An 18,030-nucleotide genomic window follows, 5' to 3' on the forward strand; every position below is an offset into this window, starting at 1 on the left:
GAAACTTTTTTCATATTAATGATGTGGATGTGATAAGGTTATTCAATTATTGATGCTAATAATTAAGAATTAACAATGATTTGAGATGGTGTAGTTTAGCAGGTTTTAACACTTGTTGCTCAGTAGTTCTAGAGAAGCCTGGAAATATCGTGTTTAGTCAACAAATCAAAAATATTTAGTTATATTACTGTTGTAAAGGAGCAAAATATCCAGAAATATATGAGCCAATTTCTTTTTTTGGTTGCCAATTATTGAAATTCAACTTCAGCCTATTATTGTTTAATGAATCAGCCGATTTCCACTTATGAAAGGGAGTCGACACATTTTTGTTATCGCAAACTCGATCATTGCTGCTAAGTTCATCCATAAATTTATTTTAAAGTAGTTTGTTTGTTTTAGTGTGCCACCGGTGGTACACGCACTGCAGTTTGAGAACCATGGAAGGCAACATCAGCAACTCTTGCTGCAGACACGTCTCTGCTAACCACACGATAGTTACTTCCAGTAAATGTTTTTAATCCATTATGTTAAACAATTTGTCAAATAGGCAAAAGACGAAAGAAAGAAAGAAAGAAAGAAAGAAAGAAAGAAAGAACAAAGGATTTCCATGATTTCCAAAGAGAGGCCTCTGTGTCAGCCATAGTAAAACCCATATCAGTCATCAATATTCACATTTATGAAGCTAAAATCAGGGATTTAGGTTGAACTTAGATACAAAAGTTCACCTTAATTGAGTGAGGAGCTGTTAATCCAATAGTAATCTTTGTACAATAGCAATGTTACACTTTTTCCTCTGCAGGTTATTCACTCATTACGGCGCCGTTTATATTCAACACTGAATTCATTTTCACACCATTCTATGTACCTCCCCTGTACCGCGTGCTTGTCCTTGTCAACAGGCCGCTCAGTATCTACATGTCCTTACTCATCTTGTTCATTAGGTGTTGCGCTCACATCCAGTTTAATGAGTCTTATTTGTCCTCGTCCCTCTTACTCTTTAAATCAGCATTTATTTATTTTTTGGACACACAGGAGCCACAGAAACACTCTGCAGCCCAACACTGACATGTTATCATCTCATAAAGGTGATCCGTGGAACGTGTTACACAGGAAACAAGTTCACTAACGGCTCCACTATATTGTAATTACCTTGTCTGTAACTTTGTCAATGTGTTGTTAAGCTATTAATTCATGCCTCTTTGAATACGGGGGTAAAAATCAGTTTGCCCAAATTGCATTACAAATTGCACTTTCTGCCACCACAGCAGCACCAATGTGTCTCGCTTTGGTTTCTCGCAGTGATGAAAAAATCACAGTTTTCAGAAACAAACCCACACAAGAGAATAAACAGGGGCATTTTCGGAGGGAGAAAACAAAAGAACAAAAACAACAAACCCTTTTTGTTTCCCCTTAACAAATGCATGGAGTAAGTTCACTGACCCTTTGGGTCTGAATAACTTATGAAAACACAATTGTATTATTTTTCAAAAACACTGTATTGGGCGTCCATGGGTAAACAAACAGGATTTCTCCATTCCACAGTCTGGTTCCGGAGATCCATGGTCTTTAATAAAGGATTTAGACAGTCTGCGTGTGTGTGTGTGTGTGTGTGTGTGTGTGTGTGGGTGTGCAAAGAGAGTTGTAGTTATTGAAATGCACCTGGAAAGTAAACTAATTTTCTCTGTAGGTCAGAGGATTGGTTATGGTAATAAAAAGAGAGATGTCATTAAATTCTGTGGTATTTGGAGAGTTCTGTGGATGAGGAGGAGGAGGAGGAGGAGGAGGAGGAGGAAGAGGCATCTATAATATCAGTGTGTTTGAGTGATGGGGGAAATCTGTGTGTGGGCAAATGCATGTCTTCTGCCTCCATCTGTGTCTCCTCTGTGTCGCATGTTATTCATGAGCTTGACCTACATGTGCTGCGTGTGTCACTGGCTCCACACAGGAGAAGGTGACGAGGTTCTGGTCCACTTTCCAAGACTCACCAGCCACTTTCACGCTCTGACTGCCTGGTTTGATATTCCCTCACAATGGAACGCAATCTTCGGATGGCGGTCTCTCCACTGTGTTTATGCTTTCATACGCTGTCCAACTGTAGTGCGGTCGCTGTGGCTCAGGCCCACTTACACTCGCCCTGCAGCTCTCCTTCTTCTTTTTCTTCTTCTTCACAGACCGTCATGACGTCTGCCAGACAAAAGAAATATAGACTGAAATATGTGCATATTGTTACTTTACATATGCTGTGAATCATGAATTCTGACCAGGATTTCACTGTAGATTTCACAATAAATGACTAACCCCATGTGAACCTTGATTTGACAGAAAGCGATCAGACGCAGGTTGAATGTTTGGATTTGCCTGATCACAGAACATGTCTCCATTGTCTTTCAGGACATCAGGACTATGATGAGTTTGGTTCAATAATTGATGATTTATATGTGGCTTCCTTTTTGCATAATGCAGTTAATGCAGTGACAATGATTTTCCAATGTACACCTAAGCCTAACTCTGTTGTCTGTCTCTCATACAATACTCAGCGAGGGCTTGATGTTCACACATATCCAGCAGAGTTTTTCATCCTTGCACGGATGACGGATCGTCTTACGTGATTTTCGTATTCCCGTAGCAGCTGCCGCATTAAAACCACTTGAATAGGTTTTCTTCACTGTGTTGAGCTCGACTGTGATTGCTTCCACAGAAGCTCGGCTTCTCTGTGAGTCAGTGGAGCAGTGGGCGGGCACGGATGCTGGGCTTTTTAACGTGATGATTGGAGGAACTGTCTGAAAGGCGGGACCAGTGACTTTTAACACCGGACCAAAGTGGGATGTCGTGATGACGCATGCAAAAACTGCGGCTGTCTATACCCACGTATAGTTGTCTGATATGGTCGATGAGTTCCTCCTAAATATTTTCATAGATTCTTAATTGATTTATTCTTGGAAGCATGAATATGAATCTATATATCTGTATATATAATTGCTTTAGTGAGGTAAGTACACACAATCCCAGCCATAACGACAAAATTAGATTACAAAAACAATGGTACAGAATTGGCATGATCATTTATTTTCGGTGTTTGTGGCGAGCCATAAAGCAACTTTTTGTTGGATGCTCCTTTTATATCTGTTACCAGTTAAGATGCTAAAAATTAGCATCTTAAAGGTTATACAAGTACTTGTATAACCTTTTCAGTCTTGACAACCGACCCAACTTTGTTGTGTGTGTGTTGCAAGTGTCCTGTGCTATGTTTTAAATATAGGAAATACAATCGGTTTGTCGGCAGGAAAACTGACAATGAAGTTGACGCTCACGTCGTTCGATAGACAACAGACTTTTGTTTTTATTGTGTTGTATTTTCAGAAGGTTTTCCCTTTTTTGGTGTGGCCCTTACAGGGAAGTCCTCTAAAGGGATTAACACAGTTAAATACAACATTGAAAGTACAGTATTTCAGTCATTTGCTGTGAAGTTTTAGAGAGTAGAGTGGATTTTCTTCACTTGCTAAAGAAAAATGTTTGTTTTTTGGGTTTTTTTTTTATATCGTGTGAAATGGAAACTTCATCCACCAAATAATGATGGACTTAGCAACGTTAGATTATCCTCTTTCATGCCTTTGGTGACTGTCGGCATGAAACATCAATGACTGGCCTGGTTAGTAAACATGAGTGTGCTGTGTGCAGTTTTCTGATGTTACATTACAGGGGTTCTGGGTACTGGAGGAAACCCACAGCTCCTGTTCTGTTTACTCTCGCTGCCATTTGGAACCGCGAACACGAGGATCACACGAGCGGCTTTGATGTGGGGTTTTTTCTTTTTCTTTTTTACTTTCCAAGTTTCCATATGAAGCAGCAGGACACGAGAGTGAGAATTTGAAATGTGACTAAAAGAAACTCTTCTGACACTAGAGTTATTTCTGTGTCCCTTTGGAATCATTCAGAGATACACACTTGGAGACGTAGTTATGACCATTATTCATTCATCTGAAGATGGGACACACGGTGGGTGTAGTGGTTAGCACTCTGGCCTTTGCAAGAAGACCTGGGTTTGCGACCCGGTCTGAACAAGGGCCTTTCTGCATGAAGTCTGCATGTTCTCCCTGTGTGTGTGTGGGCTTTCTCCGGGTTCTCCGGGTTCTCCGGTTCAATCCACAAACATGCAATATGGGGATTAGGTAAAATTGACTGTAGGTGTGAGAGTAGATGGTTGTTGGTCTCTGTGTGTCCCTGTGATGGACTGGTGATCTGTCCAGGCTGTGACCCCGCGGTAGAAGATGGATGGACGGATTCATCTGAAGATAGTTTTACTGATGAGCTGTGTAGACCTTGAAATGAGAGCAAAGAGGAAAGAGACCATCAGTGTCACCCAGAGACCTCTTCTTTTAGAATATGTCTTCTTTGTTTTCTCTAAATTGTCAGTCCAATGGGAATCTAAGGACCTTCAATCTGCATTGATTAGGGGGAGAGAAAAAATGCAGCAAATCCTCACCTTTTGGATCATTAAGTGAGATCAATGACTTAATCTGCTCGTCAGTTATAAAGATTTCTCAGCTGTTGATCGACTTTTGGATTAATTGTTATTGAATTGAAGAAATTGTTTGTTGGAAAAGAGAAACGTGGATCGTGGACAGCGTTATTGAATATGATGATCGTGTGAGTCGGCTATATAGAGAACATATATATATATATATAGGTACATTCATTGACTTTAATCAAATATTCTCGCCCATCTCTACAGTGCATTGGTTTGATATATAAGTTATATAAAAGTTTGTGGAGGTGCTTTGTTATACTTAGAGTATTATTGGCGTATAATGACATAGGAGTATGAAAACATGTTTTTCATGCAATAGGAACAAATGGGTGTGAGTGCACGTCTGCATCCACCTCATTACAGCGAAGCCTGTGTTGTTGTTGTTGTTTGTAAATGTTTTGTATTTTGTGATGTCTCTGTTGCACCAGTCCATGGTTAAGATGTGGACACCTTCACTGTTGACTGACCACTTTCCCTCTCGTCGTCCCCCCCTCTCAGGGCGTCCAAACGTGGTGGAGGCTGTTCCAGACAACCCCACGTACAACGTAAGCAGCGAGCTCACGCTGGAGGTGAGCCGCGAGGACGACAAGGCCGTCATCACCTGTGCTGTCGACCATCCGTCTCTGGCCCCCGGGGACAAGAGGAGCGAGCACGCCCTGCAGGTGTTCTGTGAGTCAACCTGGGGGAAACTGGGGGCAGGGTGGATGCTGATGAGAGAGAGAGAGAGAGGCCAGTCAGATGTGAAAGAAAACCGCAGTCTCCACTCTGATTTTTATTCCTGCCTTGCTTCTCTTTCTTTTTTTATCAAGGAGTATAGACACATTTCCCTCCTTTGCAGTCAGATCTCTGCATCAGTAATTTCACATTAGCTGCCGGTAATAATGACCACACAGCAGATTAACCTTCCTCTGCTTGTGCACTTGCCCGGAGTTGAGTCAGAGTGGATAAGAAGAGCAGGTTATCATTTAAATTGAAGCCGACAAAAGGGGGCCCTGCCACCCTGTGCCTGACTCTGTGCTGGTGCTGCCACCATGTGGTTCAGGTCATGGTACTGCGTCGTGTATATGTTCGTGAGGCGTTATGTCATTGTTGGAGGCAGAGAGACGGTGACGCCTACAGGATGCAGATGGTCATGGATGGAGACAGGGAGGAATGAGACTGTTGGTGCTGTGTCTCTATGGTTTTGAGTCATATGTAACTGTACACTCTATGTGTGTGTGTGTGTGTGTGTGTGTGTGTGTGTGTTTCTTACAGATTCCCCTATTGTGGAGATCCAGCCTGGGAGCGATTTGCCGAGAGAGGGGGAGAAGTTTTATCTTTTGTGTTTGGGCAACAGCAACCCAGAGTGAGACACACACACACACACACACACACACACACACACACACACACATACTCATACTCTGGTTTCCATGACTTCAGAGGACATTGCATTGACTTACATTCATTACCTGGAGACTTACTCTAACCCTTAACCATAATTACTACTGCCCTAATCCTAATCCTAACCTCAGCCTAACTTTAAAACATATCTTCACCTTAAAATGTAGTAATTTAAATTATGGGAACTTGATTTTTGTCCCCATAATGTGATTTAGGTCCCCACAACCTAAGGAATACCAGGTACACACACAGCATTTATTGATTTAAAAAAACACTTTTTAAGGATAAAAAAAGAAAATGTTCAGTTAAAATAATAATTTTAAAAATCAATTATCATGTACAGTATTTAGGCTTTTCCAGGCCGTTTGCAACCTGATGATAACTTTCAGCTCCAATAAATAATGAAATAAGGTCACTTTGATTAATGCTCACATTTTACAGGACTCTACAGTCAGAGGACAGAGTGTCTGTTTGATGACAGAGGATAAATGAGCCATTAGTCCTGTTTCCACTCGGCAGTACACTTCACTTCATTTCATGCAATTATTTGCGTTTCCATTGTCAAACATCGAGAAGTGTTCCAAAAGAACTGAGCTGTGCGCTCGCAGTTTTTGGCACGTTTTCTCAAGAACACGTGTCCGACTCCTGCTCCTACAGGGGGCGGAGCTACAAACGGACAGTTGAAAGAGATAGTGGTGCTGGTGTTACCGAAGTGGACGCAGATGCATTCAGAGCTGCAGTAAGTCATGTATCAAGCCAGGTCAGGGTGTATCATGTATTATCATCATAATGAAACACATTATTGACGCGTACGCTAGGAAATGAATCTTATTTATATTCTTATTTCAACCCAACGCCTCGGTTCAGATAAAGAGATACCGCTGTGCTTCTCGTCAGGCCTTTGTTTCAGCACTGAACCTTTGGCCGGACTAATGCTGCTGTCATTGTGTAACCTGAGGGCATTTTCTGTTGATTCAGGTTCTTGAAAGTTTCTTATGTGATCTGTGACACCTTCGTCACTGCCGCTGTAATTTCGGAGTCATCGCAGAGCAGCGAAAAAAATATAAACACACCTTCATTTAGGTGTCAAAATAAACTTGGCAGGTACAAACAGAAAAAAAAGAAATCGGTATTTAACACTCGTGTAACACACACACACACAATCATCAGACAACAGCAGTGACATTGTGCTCGTACACAGACTTGAAAGCAAACACACGTCACGGCGTTCGACGCCTGACACCTTGTTACTACGTGACACACACACACACACACACACGAGCACACGAACACACCGTGCGCCGTTATTGAAAAAACATTTGCTGCTACAAGCTCTCATGTGTTCACTGATACAGTTTGTACATCGTTTGTTTGATACCCCGCCTCCCCCCCATACACACACACACACATATCGACACACACACACACACACAGACTGCAACTAGCGTCTTAAATCCTGCCCTCACAAACACTCCTTCCCCTGGCCTTTCTGCATTATAGATGAACCTCCAGCCAACCACCACTATTGATCCACTCTCCACCTCCTCCTCCTCCTCTCCCTGCCTCCCTCCATCACCGGGTATCTCTCTCTCACTGTTGTGTCACTCACAGCTCGCTCGCCTTGTCACGGCGGCGCCCCGGCCCTACCCATCATCCCACTCTTCTCCCCGTCCTTCCCTATAACTCTCCTCTATCTCACCTCACACCTTTTGCCTCTAAGCCCCCCTCCTTCACCTCCTCCTCCTCCTCCTCCTCCATCCCTCCTGTCAGCTCATCACAGCAGTGGTGAGGAATAAGACTATCCTGTTAGTTTGATTGGCAGGTGGAACAGACCAAGGGGGGGGGAGAAGGAGGCGACTGCCATCGCATGTAGATGTTTTAACAGGCAGCGAGGGAGTCGATAAAGTATAGACCGTGCCACAGTCTAAGGGATTTAATTCCCACGATGACTTGCTTTGCTGGAAGCTTTTTACTTGTGATACAATCAGACGCCGTGCATGGAAACGTCCTTTCAAGGTTGTATATGTGTATATATACATGTATATTTATATATACATGTATATATATGTATATATATATATATATATATATATACAGCTCCCTCTGGTATCAGTTATTTCTAAAAAATGTACTTAACTCACTTTACAAGAAAAAGATTTTGCTAAAACTGCCGTGTGGCAGAGGCTGTATGTAAAAAATAAATAGAAAATAAATATGGTTGGTACGATTGGCTTATGAGTGATTTAAAAAAAAAAAACATCCAATCGATTTGTCTGACTTGTGTTGTGGTTTTAAGTCAAGTGTCAGTTCAATATTTACTTTCATCGATTGTGAAGTAGGATGTGAGTAGCAGTTAACCACCAGGGGGCGACTCCTGGTTTCAAGGCTGGTTTCAAAGAGATCCCCTATGTAAATGGAGGTCTGTATTAAAATAAGTCCAAGTCTCACTTGGATTATAATGTCATTCAACATTTCCCTGAGGAGGCAATGGTCTCAATCACAAGCTTCGTGTCTTCTTCAGTAAAACATGATGTCAATTTAGTCAATTATTTTCTGATTCAGTGGGAAACAGAGCCTGGTTGCAGATGCAGGAAATGATTTTGCAAAAACAGTCAAGGCACTGATGAAATTGAAAAATGCTGAGGCTTCAGGAGGGAAATGTGTTCTTCAAACGGACGACTATATCCATTTTCATATACAGTTGTTTGACACTAATACTATCATCTGTATTGAATGATAGGATATATAAATCTCACCATAACCCTTGAACACTTCAGCCTCAACACGTCCGCCCTTTTATTTTAACCATAAAAGGGCCAGAAAATGTCAAAATAGTGTATTCACAGTTTAAAATGAAGAAAAACAGTTTTATTTAGAAAGAAAAAACACTGCAGTTGTACATGAACACAAGATTGTGCCTGTTCAATTTGAAATTTGAACAGTATAACACATATTTAAAATAACATTTGTTTGAGTTTTTGTCTCAATGTACAAAAACAAACCGTCTGCAATGTGCTCAGAGTTAAAGAGAGGGTTAAAGGTCACACATGTACACATGGTCAAATATCAAATTACAGTCACTTTTACAGAATCATAAAATGTGAAGATATTCCCCCCAAAAAATAACCATTTCATATAGAATCTTCATGAGAAAAGCATTTAACAGGATATAAAATAACACACTACTCTTTGCGATATGAAAGTTGCATTGTTTGAAATTGTGATTTCGACGCGACAGTGATTAATTGTTCAGCCAGAGCATTTCAGTCGCTGAGGAGAAGAGAAACACGAGAACGAGATGCGCTGAGGGGAAAGAAAACAAATCAACAGGAGAGAGGGAGAGAGGAGAGGAAAGTGTGGGTGGAGGGGACACGGAAAGATGACGGAGACAGAGAGAGGGAGAAAACGAGACGGGGGGGGGGGGGGGGGGGGAGGCACGAGCTAGTGTCCAATCAAATCAGATGCATGTTGCCCCCACGGCTGTCAGTCAAAACCCAATCACTGTGACAACAACCTTTCCTCTGACACACCCAGACACTCAGCTCTTTTCCTCCTTCAAATCTGCCCTTCGCTGACAAACTCAATGGACGTGACACCTGAAGGCCTCTGCCCATCACTCTCCTCTCCTCTCCTCTCCTCTCCTCTCCTCTCCTCTCCTCTCCTCTCCTCTCCTCTCCTCTCCTCTTGGTCACATCCTGTGTCAGGTTCAAACCAATAACCTCTGGTATCAAATTCCGTTCCGTGTTTCCTCGAAGCCTGTCAGCTCAGAGGAAGAGAAAGAAGATTTGTGCTCTGCATTCTATTATATTTCCCGTCTATTCAATCAGCACGTCTGGGGAGTGCTCACAATCACATCACATGTCTTCCCTTCAAGTCATTTGACCAAGTTAAACTCCCCAACACTGTTTTTTCGCCCCTTCTTTGCATAACTTTGACTCGCCGCATGAAAGCTTCCTGACTTGTGCAAGGTCAACGCCACAGTTGGAGAAGTCCAGGTGATGTACAACAATAATTTATAATCTGTCAGAGCCAATCGCGTCCTGTTCTTTCTGTTCTGACACCAAAGCCCTTGGAAAAAAAGGAAGAAGAAACCCAACAGTGAACCAAACGTGCTAACTTGTGTCGCCTCTGCAGCCAAATCATGATGGGGTTTATTCCTCTGTGCCATGGAGCGTCAGTGTTGTCCAAAAACTAATAAAAACACATCAGTGAGCCACATCATTGCACTCATGAGGGTAACGGCCTGTTGTGTCTGGAAATGATGCTGGTGAGAGCCGACTAAATGAAAATTAATGTTCTTAAAGAAAGTGTGGAATCATTATACCAATTGGTTCCTTTTTTTTGAAAAATAACAGCATTGAACTCATTTGTATGATGCGCTGACTTGTAATCGAGAGAGCGGTGAACAACTAGTAAGTTTTCCAAACCGTTTTTGACAAGTTTGTTACAGCGGCGGCACATTTGAGTTCAGAGAGCCAGAGATTGGTGTTTTAGCTCAACGCAATTGGAGCTGGAGTTTTTTTTTTTCCTGTGCATGAAAACATCTTAACACCTCAAACTCGGAGCTCGACAGATTTAACAACCACAGGGCACAATAAACAGGAGGAAGCAGTGACCTTGGCACTGAGTGCCACAGACAGCGCCTGGGTAGGGAAGTCAGGAGATAATGAGAGCTGCACACATGTATTGTTGTTCTTTTCAGGGATTTGATTAAAAAAATAAAAAAAAAATATATTTATATATATATATATATATATAAAACAACATTTTCTTTAGCTGCAACAATACTGATTCAATGACAGGTATCACAGTGTGTGTGGGATGTGATGGATGACTCACACTTCTAACTAAACACATTTTACATTAGTAACGTCGCACAAACACAAAACTAAGCTCATTTTTACCTTGTTAGAGTGTCTGTGCAGAGCAATGAGAACAAAGCTGCCAAACTCGTCCCGCAGCTTTGACAGAAACCCCACGCTTCCTGTAACAGAACGCGCAGTTTGATCGGGAATGGCGCGCTGTGCACTTTTCTAAGCGTTTCGAGTAACCATGGCGACAAAAAACTGCAAAGAATTTCCACATACACATGAGTGGGAAACAGTCAGAAAAACAATCTCAGCCCAGCCACTTTTGTGTCGTCATATTTTAACGCAGAGACGTGGTTGCAACTTGCTAACACAATCATTGTTTGTTTTGTACTCTTTTTGGACCTTTTCAGATTTTATAATGAGTGTGTATTGCGCCATTAGAGCGGTAAACTCTAGCTGAGGTCCATGAAAATAATCATAAAAATGTCCGACCTACACTGACAATTTTTACATAAAAACGTTGCTATGGTTGTTGTTTAACCATGTGTATTGTTTTCATTTTCATAATTATTCTTAAAATCACCTAAAAGCGCAGAGAGTTCTGGTCTAAGCTCCCATTCACTCCCATGTTAAAACTCAGCTTTTTAAAAATGAAGACGAGGGTGATATTTAAACTGTCATTTCTCTGTCAATTCGCACCCGTTTTTCACAAATTTAAACGTGGGAGCTCCTGAAAGCCTCCTGACGCTTAAAATTTAACCTCTGTCATCAACCGTTCCTGAAATACGACATCTTTAAAACACGTTGCTTTCTCTGTTTTTCACCAGTTTTGGACAGTTAGAAACAGGTGTTTGGAAAGGGGAGGGGGGGGATCGGGGAGGGGGAGGGGCTTATACAATCTCACTCTAAGTTTTAAAGGTTCAATCCAGCCAAATGTTACTCCACTGACACTCCATTATTAGCTCAAGTCCTGCACCAAGAAGCAGGCACGATCAAAATGTCACATTTTCTAGTTAAGAATTATAGCTGTGAGAGTAAGGGGGGAGTCATGACGCGCCTAAGAGCCTGTAATTGCCATGAAGGGTGACTTTTGTGAAGTGGTTACTGATGCATGTGTGCTACTTGAAACCTTTTACTTTAAAAAAAAACCCCAGGAAGCATGATGGGAATCATCAGCAGGGTCTGCACTCAAACTACCTGTTTTATAACAGAGATTGACTTTTTGAGCATCATGTTTAATAACATTATACCGGTTATGGCCTGTGAATGTGAAGTTAATTGTTCAGTTAATTGCTTATTAAGTAGCACTCGCAGGCAATGGAACACAAAACACCAACGCCGCCGCGTTTTACTGCAGGTAACAGATGATGTCGATAAACACGGTCAGGAGACATTTGTTTTAAAATATGTTTCTTTGGATGAGTATTCAGTGTTTACATGCTCCACAAGATCGTGTGCAGTGGTTAGCACTGGTGCCTCACAGCAAACAAACAAATGTGGATTACTGCAGCCTCACTGAAATCCATTCTTTTGTGTTGTTTCTTGTGTACCTGAATCGTCACACGGTCTATGTTTTCATGTGTGTTAGTATAGATGGACATTAACGTTCCTACGGAGCCCCAGACATGACATGGGGAGAAAAACTGGCCATTTGTGGCCATTAAATAAGTATAAGTGTGTGTTTATCATTCCCATCAACAACTTGGACAGCTGGGTAAGCAAATGGAGCGCACCCTTGCTTGGAACTGTGACACTAAAGTAACGTTAGGAAGATTTGTCACAGATTTGAACTCGAAAATCCAAAAGAGCTGGATAGGCTACATTATGGCCAGTTATACCATTTTTATTTTATTTAAAGATACAAAATCTCTTCTTCCAAGGAGTCCTGGTCAAGATAGTCGCAAAAACAGTACAAATTGTGTCGGAGACAAAAGAATTTCAGATAAAACTCACAACAGAATATGAAAAATAAAGGGAACTTAAAGGAGATTTTAGAGATTTAAAAAAGGGAGACATAATAAAAGTAAAGTGCGGAAGTATACAGGTCATACTAACAAGATATTTAATCCGAACCCCTCGAACAACAAGAAGTTCCTTTTCAAATGAAAACCTAGCAGTATGGATGTAGCCCTGGTAGACCGCAGTCAGCCGGGCTCCAGCTCCTCCTGTGACCCTCAGAGATCCTCAGAGGTGCCGACAGTGAGTGGATGGATAGGTTTCTAAAACTTGGGGCTTTACAGCAAGTCCACAGTGTTTGCTCAGTAGCAGGTGTCGTGGGAGCAGATCTTTAGCGTTTCCCTCAGTTTGAGAGTTTTGCCCTGCAGCGATGGCTTAAACACGTTGTCGGCTTTGCCCGCTCGGAACCATCCGACGAGATGTTTAAACACTGGCCTTAAAAGTGTTTGTACTTCCTGCACTTGAACAGTTTTCCTGTTCAAGTGCGGCTCAGCTAAACTGCTGTGGTGAGGTCACAGGTTTTTGTTTTTGAAGAGTGATTAATCAGTCAACACACTGAGGTTTGTCCTCAGTTCCGATGACATTGTAATTACTGTTACTTGCTTCAGTCATTTTCTTCATCATCCCTTTTCTCACTTACACACTAGTGTTTTTGCAGGACTCTGATTCTGTGTGTGTTTCCCTCTCTTCCTCTTTTCTCAGGCCCAACACCTACATATGGAAGAAGAAGGACGGCGAGCTCCCCCCTCTGGCCAAAGCCGACGGCGCTTACCTGCGCTTCGAGATGCTCAACAAATCAGATAATGGCGTCTACCTTTGTCATGCGGACAACGGCATCGGCAGCAGCCAGGGAGAGTACACGCTCCTGGTGCAAGGTAACGAGAAAAGGAGGGAAGGAAAGTGAATGTGTGGCGGAGGAGAGATGGAGAAAGGGAAGGATGTGTTTGAAAGGGTGGAGAAGTCTACTCTTCCGTTTCTTCATCACGTTCTTTTTCATCTTTTTCTTCTGTCGTTTGTTGTTTGCATTGCTTGTACTTCTTCCATCTTTTTTTTTCTCTCTTCTGATTTACTTTTGTTTCTTTCCTCCTGTTTTTTTTTGTTCTTTTTTCCTCCTCCTACCGTGCCACCATCACCGCCACTGCTTACCTACATCACCGACTGCCTTCGCTCATTTTTGCGCTTGTTTCTCCTTCGCTTCTTTGTGTCCCGTTCGTTCGATCCATGGCCGTGGTTTTTTTTGCGCTTTGCTTGCCCTCTCCGCCTCCCAAGACCCCGTGGACCCAATCGCTGTGGACGCCACGTTTTCCTCCACGTTTTCCTCCACGTTTTCCTCCACGTTTTCCTCCACGTTTTCCTCCACTGACACTCCATCATCTTCATCTTTCTCTCCCACCTCCTCCAGCTCCATCTCCACCTCTGAGCCCACACACTCCACCCCTTCCTCCCCCGACTCTCCCACTTCTCCCACCCCCTCTGAAGCCAACGTGTCGACCACCATCTTTGATTCCTCCTCCTCCGCCACCACCCTCTCCAACGCTCTCTTCCCCGACCTGCCATTCTCCCCTTCCTCCTCCCCGACTACCCCTCCTCTCTCCTCTGCAAGCATCGCACCGTCCCCCTCCAGTCCCTCCTCCTCATCCCTTACCCCCCCAGTGTCCGTCCAGCTGAATGGAGTGTACACTTTCACAGGTAAAACCATCTCTGTCACACACAAACACAAGACTGGTGAAAAGCTTATAAACCTTATTCCCTCGGGTTACAAAAAAAACTCTGTTTTATTCTGAGTTTAAATTGTTTGTTGACCAGTGGGAATATGTTTAATCTGAATTCACTCCCGGGTCAAATGAGTCCGCGGTGCGTGCCAGTTTTTATCAGCGTCAGCTCTGATCGTCATTGGTTGGAACGTCTGACCTGCGTGAACATGCTCATCTCACCTCCGTCCGCTTTGTTTTTTATCAGCAATGTGACTTCCTGTTTCCAACACAACGCCATTTTCAGCCTTGATACGAATTGGGAGCATGTTTGTTTGTATGAGGGTTTAAAATTTTAAAAAAATATACAACAGTAACGACTGGAACATAGTCACTCGATTAATGTCTGTGCACAGTTATTTCATTTAATTGAACGACTGTCTTTATCCTAGTTTACAAGCTCTAGTGTTAGAATGAGGCTTTTTCCAGTTGGCCTATGATGTTATAGATTTAGCTGGTTGCTAGTTGGTATTATGAGTGAATTTTAAATGTCTTTCAAACCATCTATTATCTTCAATATAGTCCAAATAATCCAAAAAATGCACCGGCTGGATGCATTTCACCATGGTTTGTCGTCTTTCTTCTGTACCAGCTTCTTCTGGTATTGCTGTAGGAACAAATTCAGCCTTTGTTTGGATTTGAAATGTCTGCTTTTAGTCAGAATAACACGATTCAATCGTCAAACACACAATGAAAGACAAGAAGGTATTTGTGTGGCTTTTTCTCAGCTGTTTGATCTTTTTTTTTTCTTGTTTTCCTCCTTCCTAACGTAAATAACCCCTAACCTCCTCACACCCTACACACACTCCATCCATCCATCAATTCATCTGTCAATTCATCCATCCATCTACTTTTCCACTTGAGAAGAGGCCGCAGACAACATTGCAGGTACAACTTTTCCAACCAATCACCAGTCGTTCTGAGTTTCTGTCATCCAAAAGTTTCCTCCACCCGTCTGTCTGTCTGTTTGTGTGTCCGTCTGTAGGTGTGTCTGTCTCTCACCGTAGGAAAAAAAGAGTCTGCGGACCCTCTGAACTTCAGAGCGAAGGGATGAATATTTCATAAACCTGTCCACGTCATGCTTTGTTGTTGCTGATTTATGCTCAAAACAATATCCCTCTGTCTCACACACACACACACACACACGTGACACACTTTTACGCCTCAGGATTTGCACCACACCCCACTATCTATCTCACCAAGACGCACACATATACTAGCGTGACCCCTTAAGTGGTACAAGTCATTTACACAGTGTTTTACTTCCACTGTGTGTTTCTGTGCGTGTGTGTGTGTGTGTGGACTCGGAGGGGGGGGGAGGGGCTCAGGCGTGGAGGTGTTCTTGGGTCTTGTCTCTGCTACCCTTTGATGCTGACAGGAGGATTTATGGGCTCATTCTTAGTCTCGCCTCGTCAGCATGCCCCACTCACCTCCACACCGGCCAGCTGGTGTGTGTGTTCCCACTCTGTGTGTGTGTGTGTGTGTGGTGAGAGTCTCCCTCCTCCCCACCTCCATCACCTCCCTCTTCTCCCCGTCTCCGTATGCGGCTGGCCTCTGGTTGGTTGTTGTCATGCCCCCCTTTCACTTCTCTAACTGGCTGAAATGTGACTTTTTAGCACATTGTTTGGCGCCCGTTTCATTACTTTACCGCAATTTCAGTTTTGTTTACATCTCTGGTTTGTCGCCATGGGCGTAAAATGGCCGTTTCTCCCTCTGACTGGTGAAAACCCTCGCCCTCTTCGCCGGTTTGACCTTTCAAAAAAAACATCCGCCGAGCGTGAAATGACAAAATGACGTTTCGGCGTTTGATCGGTTCTGAAAAGTCAGGTGAAAAGAAAAGAGAGAAAAGAATGATGTGTCAAATTATCTCTGCATAGATTGCTTTTCCTCTCCGAGGGGCAAGAAGCCAGAGGGTCTGAAATCTGTCGGGTGACAAAAACATGTCAGCTCTTTGGAGATGAGGAAACTTTCATATTATGAAATCTGAAGTTTAATATATATAAGTTTTACACCAGTTTAAAGGATACTGATGGTAAGATTATCATTATATCATGTATAATAAAACATATTGAGTAGATGGACATTTTATTTTCAGGGAGTCTAAAATCCTGCTGCATGTTAGTCACAAATCATTTTTAATGGGTGGAGGGTGACACGGTGGCCTCTATTCTTTCGCCTGGCTTTTTTTTCATATCCTTGTCTTTGTCTTCTGGTGCCTGATATATACTGACAAGTGTTTTTCTGCTCCCCTGTTCTTTTCTTTTCTTTTCTTTTCCTTCTGCCTCTTTCATGTCACAATCCCTATTATTTCTCTCTCTCTCTCTCTCTCCTTCTTTCTCTATCCTTGCTGCCTTTCATCATCTGTCTCCTGTTTCCCCCAATATTCCTCCACCACTCCTACTTCCCTCTCCGCTCTCAATCTCTGTCCCCCCTCCCCTTAAATCTCACTGTTTGGTCTGTCTCTTTGTCATCCGTTCTGACTTCGCTCTCCTCTCCTCTCCTCTCGTCTCCTCTCCTCTCCTCTCCTCTCCTCTCCCCTCCTCTCCTCTCCTCTCCTCTCCTCTCAAAGACCCCACAGCCATGTTGACCTCTTCGGGGGTGGACCACGCCGTGATCGGAGGTGTGGTGGCCGTCATCGTGTTCATCCTGCTCTGCCTCCTCATCGTCCTCGGCAGATACCTCATCAGACACAAAGGTCATTCACCTGTCCACGCACACGTGAACACATTCGCACAAACACATTTGTGCGTAAATACGATACGCACGTTTTATAAAGAAAATAAAAATAAACAAAAAAACAACAAACCTGTGTGTGTAAGTGCAGGGGCAAGCGAAATGCAAATGCACTCACACCTAAATATGAATTCTAAGCACAGGCTTCACATATTTAACTCTCAAAGGAGAACGCGAAAATGAATGAAGTGGATGTTTATTCATTGCCTTTTAATGCATTTGCACACAAGCTCCAGTGAGATTAGATTTCCTGACGTAAATAAAATTTCAGCAGACGTTTCCAATATGGGTTTAAAAGTGATGTGGTTGAAACGTAATTGCCTTCTTGCTCATCAGGTCTGCTCTTTTTTTCTTTTCACTCACCTTCAGAAATTCACCTTTTGCAAGCTATGGGGAGAGGGTTTCTGTTTTGTTTTTTTAGGTATGGGACGCGGCACACCAACACAAATTCAATTTTCCAAAAGAAAGACGTGTGGATTGTAACCAAAAACACTGAGTCAACGAACCCACTATTTATTCAACGATACATACAGATCTGGTTTTTAAACATACTATCTTAGAGCAACATTAGGGCAGGCTTTCTGCTACCAAAATATTATAACATGCAATACAAAGAATACAGTGTCTGCAAACCGACCAGATCTCCAGACTCGTTGTGTTTACGCTGCCATGGTGGCAGGAAAAAAAAAAACCATCAGCAACAGTACAAAGTTTCAAGCCGTCAGAGTTCAGTCGCACAGAGATTTATCGCACAACCTGACAGACTGAATGTATCTGACACCTATAATAAACCCCCGCATGCTATGGAAGCCGGAGGTGACAACATTCCAACCCTGCAGTAACCCAACGTCTGATAAACATGCACTCA

At 42.8% G+C, this 18,030-nt stretch overlaps 1 protein-coding gene across 2 annotated transcripts in view; it reads left to right on the forward strand.

Annotated features, from left to right (window-relative positions):
- Nucleotides 1–18,030, forward strand: part of cadm3 (cell adhesion molecule 3) — a 104,255-nt gene that overhangs the window by 79,839 nt on the left and 6,386 nt on the right. Inside the window, exons 6-11 of one of the 2 annotated variants that reach the window (XM_058629769.1) lie at nt 5,027–5,197; nt 5,783–5,873; nt 13,381–13,553; nt 13,948–14,367; nt 15,297–15,317; nt 16,999–17,124. In XM_058629769.1, the coding sequence (XP_058485752.1) occupies nt 5,027–5,197; nt 5,783–5,873; nt 13,381–13,553; nt 13,948–14,367; nt 15,297–15,317; nt 16,999–17,124 (1,002 nt within the window). The remainder of the gene's footprint in view (nt 1–5,026; nt 5,198–5,782; nt 5,874–13,380; nt 13,554–13,947; nt 14,368–15,296; nt 15,318–16,998; nt 17,125–18,030) is intronic. The other variant, XM_058629779.1, reaches the window with a different exon arrangement.

This window comes from Solea solea, chromosome 1 (assembly GCF_958295425.1).
Source record: "Solea solea chromosome 1, fSolSol10.1, whole genome shotgun sequence".
NCBI lineage: Eukaryota > Metazoa > Chordata > Actinopteri > Pleuronectiformes > Soleidae > Solea > Solea solea.